Raw genomic sequence first — 10,000 nt, forward strand, 5'->3', positions numbered from 1 at the left:
CCCCCACACCAGGGGTTAGCTGGCATCTCATTACCTGATCCCCTTTGGAAGCAGATTCACACACATGGAAGGAGTTTAACTGCAATAAGGAAGGTGTGCACATAGTCACATTTAGATGGAAGTATTCTGCTTCTGGCATTTCCCCGGCTGCTAGCGCTCTGCATTCCTGCACACTGGGGTCGGTCTGGCTGTTCACCTCTCCTGCCCCGGCCTCAGAAATGGCTAGATTATCGATTCAGACAGGACCACTGCGAGCACCTCGTCTGACCTGCGTAACACAGGCCACAGGTTCCCTGAATCAACTCCTGTTGGAATTGGAGCAGATCGTTTAGAAAAACCTCCCATCTCGATTGAAACCGCGTCAGTGATGAAGAATCCACCACAATGCTTGGTGAATGGTTCCAATGGCTAATTACACCCCGGTTAAAAATCTGCCCTTTTCCCCAGTCTGAATGTTTCTAGTTTCAGCTTCCAGCCACGGGCTCTCCTTAGACCTGTCTGCTTGAGGGACTAGCTCATTATCACAGTTATTCCCCTGGGTACATTGAGACAGGGATCACGGCACCCCTTAACCTTCGCTTTAAGAAGCTCCTTGCGTCTCAGCATAAGGCAGGTTCCCCCCCTCCCCTGCATTTAATTGTTCTCATGGCAACTCTCTGCCCCTCTCCATTTTTTCACCTTCCTTCTCGAATTGTGGGCACCACCTGGCCATGGCATTCCAGCAGCTGTCGCTCCCCGCCAGACACAGCGATAAAATAACTTCTCCGCTGCTTGCGATGCCCGTTTATCCATTGACCAGGCGCCACCTCCCCATTTAAGTGCGGACACTCGTCCCTTTGGGCTTCCAACTCCAGGCAAGTTCAAGTACCACTAATGGCAGCCGCCGCCCTCCCTCCCCCCCAGCCAGATCCCTGAACTCCTTGGGCCTCCAGGGAGAGGAACAGCTCCTGGCTCATCACAGCAGCGACAACTGTCCCCTAGAGCCGAACAGCCCACACGCCAGTCTGATTTTATTTTTTAAACAAAACTTTATTGGTAATTGTTTCAAATATATTTACAAGAAAGCACACTGTTAAAGAGGAAGTGGGGGCTGGGAGGGAGGGTTGTTTTCTATTTCTAGTGAAACGGGTTTTGTCGGAGGACACAGACGTGTTTCCTGGGGCGGGGTGGATGATATCCCCACCCTCTAGATGGGAGTTTCAAGCTTCTTTGTGGGAAAGGGGAATTTTGGGGGGAGGGCCACTGGCCCTAGAACTCATCAAACTCCCTGACGCACTCCTCAGTGACCGAGACCCGGATCTCTTCTTCCTCGTAGTTGTCGAAGTTACTCGTGTCGCCCAGGCCTTTGCACTTTGGTAAAAAGGGAGCTTCCACCTGCAAAGGGAGGGGAAGGGGAGGTGTGACGTTATTGACATAAACTGGGACCATATAGATCATTGTTGCAACCAAGGTCCTGTAGTGGCACCCAAATCTTGTATAAAGGGGGTCAAATGGGGTGTCTAGGACAAGGTTATGGTTTACTGGTTATGATTATGCTGTCTATATGTATGTATCAGTTTTGTAGTCGAAGTTATGAATATTGGCTCTATACTGTCTGTATGGCAAACTTATGCTATGCTTCTGGGTGACATCCCAGACAAGCTGAGATTAGCTCTGCCTAGCCTGCTTGATGGCCCATTAAGGACCATCAGCTATACAATGGACCCATTGAGAGAAGGCAGATACGCCTTGTACCTCAGCAAAGTATGCAGGGACTGGCCCATGTGACTCCAGACTCGATTTTGCTGTAATTTTCCACAGTAAGAACAAAGAGGTGATCTTACACCTGGAAAAGACTATATAAGGCTGATGCCTGATCTCCATCTTGTCTTCAATCCTGCTTCTTACCTCTGGAGGGACTTTGCTACAAACTGAAGCTCTGAACAAAGGACTGAATGACCCATCCCAGCTGGGGATGTATTCCAGAGACTTGATTTGAACCTGCAGTTTATTCCATCGCTGCTGCAAGCCTGAACCAAGAACTGTGCCATTACTGTATGTAATTGATTCCATTTAACCAATTCTAACTCTCATCTCTATCTTTTTCCTTTTATGAATAAACCTTTAGATTTTAGATTCTAAAGGATTGGCAGTAGCGTGATTTGTGGGTAAGGTCTGACTTATATATTGACCTGGGTCTGGGGCTTGGTCCTTTGGGATCAGGAGAACCTTTTCTTTTACTGGGGTATTGGTTTTTATAACCATTTGTCCCCATAACGTGTGGCACTGGTGGTAATACTGGGAAACTGGAGTGTCTTAGGAGATTGCTTGTGAGACTTGCGGTTAGCCAGTGGGGTGAGACCGAAGTCTTAGTCTGGCTGGTTTGGTTTGCCTTAGAGGTGGAAAAACCCCGGCCTTGGGCTGTAGCTGCCCTATTTGAGCAATTTGTCCTGAGTTGGCACTCTCAGTTGGGTTCCGCCAGAACCGCATTGTCACAGGAGGTTGGGGACAAGGTGAGGAATCAACATTTGTATACCCTCCCCCACTCCTGGGTCTGCTAGGGGCGCACAATCAGGCCCCAACTTTGTAACAAGGCAGGTAAGGATCAGCTCCCCTCACCCCCCAATCCAGCCAGAAACCCTCACACTTTTCAATCATGAAAGGGGGAGCCCATGACCCCGCTTGGGAGCACAGGATCAGGGCCCCCAGCACTCTTAAGGGATACAGGATCGGGCCCCTTAACAACCAGGTGAGGGACGCAGAATCAGCGCCTCTTCAAGCCCCCTTTTATCTCACCCCCTCCTCTCACTTTGCAATCAGGGAAGGGCAGGGGGTCATGAACCCCTTGGATCCCTGTAAGTGCCCCCACTTGCATCATCAATAGGGTTTTAATCAGGACCTTCAGCACAGCCCTCTCCCATCTGTGCTAGAGGAATAACGCCATTAGCTGGCAGCAGCAGTAGTAGGCTGTTATCCTCAGGGGGTGGGGACAGGACCATGCTTTTGCCACCATGTTACAAACAGGTGACTGAGGGCTCCCTACTTTAAACCAATGCTGGGTGAGCATATCTCCCCCTAGTGGTGGGACCCAGCCACAACACCCTGCTACAGAGTCCCAGTAACCAATGCGCTCCTAGAGGCCTGGGCACTGATGATCCCAGGTTCAATTCCTGCTTATGAAGGCTGCATGCATGTGGAAGTTATCCAGGCTCTCCTCTGCCCGCCGCCCTTGCCCTCCTACCTTCCTCTGGTAGATGGCGTTCCAGTCGGTGGTAGCAAACCACTTGTGGTTCTTGATGTCGTTGACCCCGTTCTTGAGGTTGCCAAAGCGTTTAGTGATGTCCACCTGCAGCAGGTTCCGGAGCAGGTCCTTCAGCTCCGAGCTGAAATGACCCGGGAACCGGACCTGGGGTGGGGAGGAGAGACAGAGGTCTGGCTTTTACCTGCCCTGCCCTCGTGGCTAGATTCACAGATAGACCTAATAATGTACAGCCCCTAGCAAGGGGGGGGCGGTCCTGGGCTATGCCTGGGCGCTGAGACACTACCATAATACACCTAGTAATGTACAGCCCCTAGCACAGAGGGGTCCTGACCCATGACTTGGGCTTGTAGGCAGTATCGTAATACACCTAATAATAAATAACAAGCCCTTTAAAACCACTCCAGGACAATGAGTGGACAAGAGGGGTGGGGGGGCTACTGAGAACTGACACAGGAGCTGAAATGCTTATTTAGCAGCAGCAGCCCCCACCCCCCCAGCTCTTATTGAGCATTTTTCCTCCACAGATCTCAAAGCAGGGCTGCCGCATCAGTATACTCATTTTACATAAGGGGAAACTGAGGCACGGGGAGACGTGACTTGCCCACGGTCACTCAGCGGGCTGGTAGGAGAACCGGGAACAGAACCCAGGTCTGTTAAGTTCCCCACTAGCTTTAAAGCTGACCGTGTCCAACACGAGTGCTTGGAGATCCTTGGCGAAAAGGCGCTGGGGTGGGCAGAGGAGTATTATGGGCTCTTGGTTACTATGGCGATGAGTGCTGTACCAGTGCCTGGAGATGACTAGCGGGTTTAAGGAACGTAACAGGGTTGTGGAGGGTTTTGCAATTCAAAACAGTGTATAAGAAAACCAAAGACACCTGTTCCAGGAGTCCCCATGAGAGTTACAGGGAGCACAATGGTGGTGGGGTGGGGGATGGAGTCCATGTGTGGGAGAACAGGGGTACGTGGCAAGGGAGGGCCTATGTGTTGGGGTGCAGGGGGAATGGGAAACATGACAGGGAGGATGCCCACGTGTTGGGGACTGGGGGAGCATGGGAGGGAATGAGCATGTTGGCGGCGCAGCGTGTGAGCATCTCCCTGATTGGATGCTGAGACTTGGCACCCCCCTTTACCTGGCGAACCCCGTTTCCCCCTCCCCCGAAAATCACACAAGTGTCCCCTCCCCCAGCCCAAATACCTTGCCAGAGACGATTTTCTCATAGATCTGAATGGGCTGGTCCACAAAGAATGGGGGGTAACCAGCTGCCATCTCGTGGATGAGGACGCCCAGGGCCCACCAGTCCACAGCCTTGTTATAACCCTGCCCAGGGAAAGCAGGCCAGGGTCACGCACCGAACGTTTGGGGGTGGAGGGAACCACCTGGTGGCCAGGGATCAGCTAGAGATCAGGCAGCGGACAGGCCCTCCCCAGCTCACCTTGTTGAGGAAGATCTCGGGGGCCCGGTATTCCGGGGTCCCACACAGAGTCCAGGTTCGCTCTCTCACCCGCTTGGCAAAACTAAAACCCGTCACCTGGAGCCAAAACACACAGAGGGGAGAAGCTGGATCAGCCCGGAGGCTGTGACAGCAGGAGGGGAAGGGGAGGGAGCAGATGATTGATGTATTCTGGCCGTGTTGGGGTGTCTTGGCTTTGGGAAGGGGATGGCAGCAGAGAGAGACCTGGACACGGAGGAGATCACTGCAGGGAGCCAAGAGCCAGCGCTGGGATGGGGAAGGGAAGGAGTGAGGGAGGGGCAGCAGCATCACCTTGATGTAGCCCTGCTGGTCAATCAGGAGACGCTCTGGCTTCAGGTTTCGGTAGATGACATCCAGCGAGTGCAGATACTCAAAGGTCAGGACGATCTGAGCAGCGTAGAACCGGGCGTGAGGTTCACTGCAATGAGGCGGGAGGAGAACGTGGGCATCCCGGGCCAGATCCGCCCCCTCTCAGCCAGCCCAGCAAGGTCGGCCCCCTGCCGCCCCCACCTTCACCTTCCTTATAGATCCCCAGGCAAGATGCCCCAACCCTTCTAGGCCTGGTGGCCCTATCTGCCCAAGCCAGACCACTAGCCCTAGCACGCACATCCCACCCCCACTGCTAGACCCCTGACTCCATCCAGCCTGGCAACCCAGAGCAAGCCCCCTCCCAGACCAGCATCCCCCTCCTAGCCCCAACACACACACCCATGGACCCCCAGCTCCTTCCAGCCTGACTCCATCTAGCCCTGGCATCCCTGCCACTGACTGTGGCTAATGCTGGCAGAAGACCTCAGCAGCCCTCCCCATGGGGAATCCCTTCCTGACCAGCCCAGCTGGGGATCAGGTCACGCCCTGCAACATGAGGATCAAAGCCAGCATCGCTGCAGATGCTGCTAATGGATAATAGGTCTAGTTCTCTACAGTACTAAATCCCAAATTCACCGCTGTGGAAACTGAGGCACAGAGTGATTCTCCCCCCTTCCCACAAGGAGTGAATGGCACAGGCAGCAATAGGACCCAGGAGTCCCGACTCCCAGTCCCTCTCCTCTAAGTGCTAGATTCCACTGTCCTCCCTGAGCCAGGGATACAACCCAGGAGTCAAACAGCCACCCAGCTCTAACCGTTAGCGAGACTGTCCCCAACATCGGCTCCCATGGCAACGCTCACCTGAACCTCCCGATCTGCCGTAGGTGGGAGAACATCTCCCCGCCCGGGATGTATTCCATCACCATATACAGATTGGAGTTATCCTAGAAGGAAATGCAGCAGCAACGGAGTTCAAGGGGGCCACCCGGCAGCGCCTGCGACACCAGGAGGAAACTGCTCCCCACACCCCTGCTCCTTTATTAGCCCCATCCCTTTCTGGGCGCTAACCCCACACGTTTCCAGGGAGCCTGATGCAGTGGCCGGGCTTTGCCATAGCACTAAATGCAGTGCACCCGCTGTCTGGGAGAGAACAGCCTACTACTGCCGCCAGCTGCTGCTGTTACTCCTTTACCTCAAGGGCCAGAGGGACTGCGCTGTGGTGCCGAAGATCCCAGACACACACCTGCAGTGGGAGTTGCTGCACAGACACGGCTGGGGAATAGACTCACTAATGAGAGGGCGCGAGTTTTATTTGCTTGGAGTATTTAGTGCTAGAGCCCTAGAAAATCCAACCCCTCCCCACACATCTGGTCTAGGGGCAGGGACGGGCAGGCCCAAGAGGGATTTCCAGCTGCGACGTCTACAATCAAAGGGGAAACCCAACCTGCCGCCAGGTCGGACACCCCAAAGGAGCAGAAGAAGGAAGTGAAACTTCTCAAAAGCAGAGTGTGAAATTGACCAGGCTGCCTTCATCCTCCCCCGCGCCTGCAAAGTCAAAGAGCAGCCTCCGAAGTAACTCCGCTGAGCCCAACAAAGCCATTCCGCTAGTGAGACCCTGCCCGGCTCGGTGGTGAGAACATGAGCACGAAGCACCCGCACACGCGCCAGCGGAGACCACTGCCCCTGCCCTCGAGCCCAGGGTGAATTTCCAGCTAGCCCTGGAGAGAGGGTCCAGGCGGGGCATGGGCTGAGCGCCCCATGCTGTACGGTCAGAGGCCTTTTTCTGCAGCCAGATTAGGAGACAGGAGCCAAGAAGCAGAAAGTCACATCCTCACATTCCATCTAAATTATATCAGAACAATGGAATACCGGGCTGGTAAGAAGGCTCCTGTCCTCACAGTGCCCAGCATCACCAGGCAAAGAAACAGATCTTAGGATGCTCAAAGGAATCACTTAGCAGCAGTGTGGCTGTGAAATCTCTACATCTTGATTGTTTTCCCTTGCTGGTCCCCACTTCTCTATTGTTTATCTGTCTGCTTCTTTGATTGTTTCTGGTACATAACTAATTTTGCCAGGTGTACATCAGCGAAGGTGGTGGTATACGACTGGGTAAAGAATTGTTTCACACTACGATAGGATTGGTCAGAGAATTATTTTGTAACACTTCAGTAAAATGATTGGTTAAGGTAGAGCTAAGCAGGACTCGAGTTTCACTATATAAACTGGTGTCCAAAAGGAAGTTCTGGGGAACCAACTCCAGGACACAGCCCAGCATCAGCGCTGCCAGACCTCAACACCCTGCCAATGACACCATGCAGAACCTGGAGTCCCAGGACGAGCTGATCCTGACTGGCCAGCAGGGAAAGTTCGTCTGCTTACTGGGAGTGATGGGCATTGTATGAGTAGCGTGTGTATTCTGTTCTGGTAACTGTGATGAAGTGGGGGGGTTTCTTGGGTTTTTCAATGGTTTGCATGTAGAGGGGGTGGGACTCAGTTTCCCTGAGTGTTACTGGTTTAACGAGGTGGTGGGAGAGGGAGTTTGTTGTTACAGAGGACCAGCGACAGAACTTGGAACCCCAGCCTATGGCCTGGAGAATGGATACCTCAGCGACTGGTGAACTGGTGACCAGGAGGCCCAGCTCGGGAGTCACAGCTGGTTCTGGCCAGTGGGAAGACAATGTGCTGTGAAGAGAGGACCCCAGTGACCTGAACAGGTGGCTCCAGCCAGAGGACAGCTGAGAGGAGAGGAGGCCCAGGGGACCTTACTAGGACAGAAGACAAATGACAGAGGCGGGACTTGGGGGACGTGGTATTAGATGCCCAGCTGGGAAGCAGGGGGGCTCTGGGCTAGAGAGGGAGAGCAAGAAGAGCCCACCTGGATGCAGGCGAGACTTGGATGTGCTGTGCTGAGGGAGGGCAGGCTCGAGGGCCCTGAGAGTTTCCTGTGCTGTGTTCAGATGCTCAATAAAGCTTCCTGTTTTACGCTGGCTGAGAGTGGCTCCGGTCTAGAGAACAGGGTTGCATTATTCCCTCTGGGAGTGGAGGTCCTGGGGTTCCAGAGCAAGTGGACTCCCTGAGGGGGCCCACAGTGAGAGACAGGTGTGCTAAGGCTCAGAGAGGTGCGGTTCCAGGAGGCAGAGGGGCTTAACCCCCAAAAGAGACTGGACCCCTGAGAAGGGCTGTCACACTGAAGGAGGTTCCCCCCAGGGACTGCACGGGACCAAGAGTGGGCACGACCTGCGAGTCCGTGACAGTAACTGTTAATAAACAGAGGTTAAGGATATTTCTGTATGAGGCTCTTTCACTGGGAAAAGACCCTGCAAACCCGCAGAGTGTGAGGTGACGCCCTGAGCCCATGAAGGGTGAGGCTAGGTGCCTAAATTAAGAGGGTTACGCCTTGAGCCCCAGGAGCAGGGTAAAGGTGGGTGCCCTAGCGCGGAAGGGGAATGAAGCCTGAACCCTGCTGTCTCTAAGGGGACGAAGGGAGCTCAGCCTTGGCAGTTCAGCCCATCCTTGGTCTCCCTGCTCAGGCAGTTCTGGTCTGCGTGACATGGGCCTTCCTGACCCTCTACCAACTAAACAGGCCCCAACACCCTAGTGGGACCTTGATGGGGCCCAGTCAGCACGTACCAGGCCAGACTCCTAGCTCAGCGGGGTAAATCCAGAGCAGTCACATTGATTTCAACAAAGTTCTCCCACATTTACACCTGCGGATTCAGCTGCGAGGGATTTATTTTACGCTGTCGTAGGAGAATCGATTGGCTCAGCGAGACGGACTGTGTAGCAGAAGCCGCTGGCCCCACTGCTACTGTGTCACCCGAGAGCTACGCAGCCCAGCCCCAGGCAGCCGGCACGGAGCAGGGGGGACATTTCCATTGTAGCAGCTTCTGCGGACAAGGGGCCAGAAATCAAAACTATTTACCCCTAGAACGATGAGGGGCCTCAAGAAAACGACTCTGCCAGCACTGCCTGTCACTAACATGCCCATCACCCTGGCCTCCGGGCTCCCGCAGGGGCTGCGATTTATCCTGCAGCCTCCTCTGAGCTGACGACTCTTCGTCGCTACAACCCACTAACCTCAGGCTGACAGACAGGAGACAGGTCTCCCTTCAGAGCCAGCCCCTCTTTAATCAGGCCAGCCACAGGGGGGGCTGTGGAGCTCAAAGGCACAACTACCTTTGCTCTCCCCCTACACACACAGGGTGTAGCTCACAGGCCTCAAACTCCAGGTTTAGAGAAGAGGGTCCAAGCCCCAACGCTGGGGCCTGAATTTTAGCTTTCATAGAAACTCCCATCAGGAGGAAACGATCCCACGAGATGGTTTCAAAGTCTCTACAAAGCCAAATGCGCATGAAGTTAGGACTTCCTCTGAGACTCCCCCGCAAGCCAGACCTCATGCCCGAGGGCAGCACAAGGGAGCTGGAAACTGAAACTGACTAGGAACGAAAGCAAAACTGACTGGCGGGTCAACCATCACTGTTCAAAACCTGGAGTCAAAAGCAGAACAGAAAAGACTGAAAAAGGGGAATGATCCAAACTGACTTTTCTTAGCTCCAAACCTGATCCCAGATGTCACGCCAGGAACGTTTGTTCTCAAGATACAAGAGACGCAGACTGTGCCCTTCCACCCCTTCAGTACAGCTTTGGTTTTAAATAGGAAACGAATCAAGGGGATTGTGGGAGTCGGGGGGGAGATACAGACCAGGGCCGGGCTGGCAAGCCAAGGACACCTACTTTGAAAGAATACTCCAGTTTGACGAGTAATGGAAAGTTGATGGCCTGGAGTATCCGTTTTTCATTGAGGGTATGCTCAATTTGTTTGAGCTTCACTAACCTGCCTGTGAGCACAGGTGTTCCTGGCTTCCTCCTTGTGACAGCCAAAATAGAAAAGGTGAAGTTGAGAAGCAGAAGGGCTGGGACGAGGCCTGGACGGGTCGGAGTTTCCCCCCCAAGGCAGAGCACGCTGGGATTAGTGTGC

At 53.9% G+C, this 10,000-nt stretch overlaps 1 protein-coding gene across 1 annotated transcript; it reads right to left on the reverse strand.

The window, feature by feature from the left end:
- Positions 1 to 1,070: 1,070 nt before the first annotated feature.
- On the reverse strand, positions 1,071 to 5,001 carry LOC101933995 (cAMP-dependent protein kinase catalytic subunit alpha-like). The gene is made up of 5 exons (XM_065576483.1): positions 4,918 to 5,001; positions 4,675 to 4,770; positions 4,437 to 4,559; positions 3,221 to 3,385; positions 1,071 to 1,374 (listed from the first exon to the last, which is right to left on the reverse strand). Exons 1-5 carry the CDS (start codon positions 4,999 to 5,001, stop codon positions 1,249 to 1,251), a joined length of 594 nt encoding a protein of 197 aa, XP_065432555.1. The 3' UTR covers positions 1,071 to 1,248.
- Between the last annotated feature and the right edge of the window lie 4,999 nt (positions 5,002 to 10,000).

This window comes from Chrysemys picta, chromosome 22 (assembly GCF_011386835.1).
Source record: "Chrysemys picta bellii isolate R12L10 chromosome 22, ASM1138683v2, whole genome shotgun sequence".
Classification (NCBI taxonomy): Eukaryota; Metazoa; Chordata; order Testudines; family Emydidae; genus Chrysemys; species Chrysemys picta.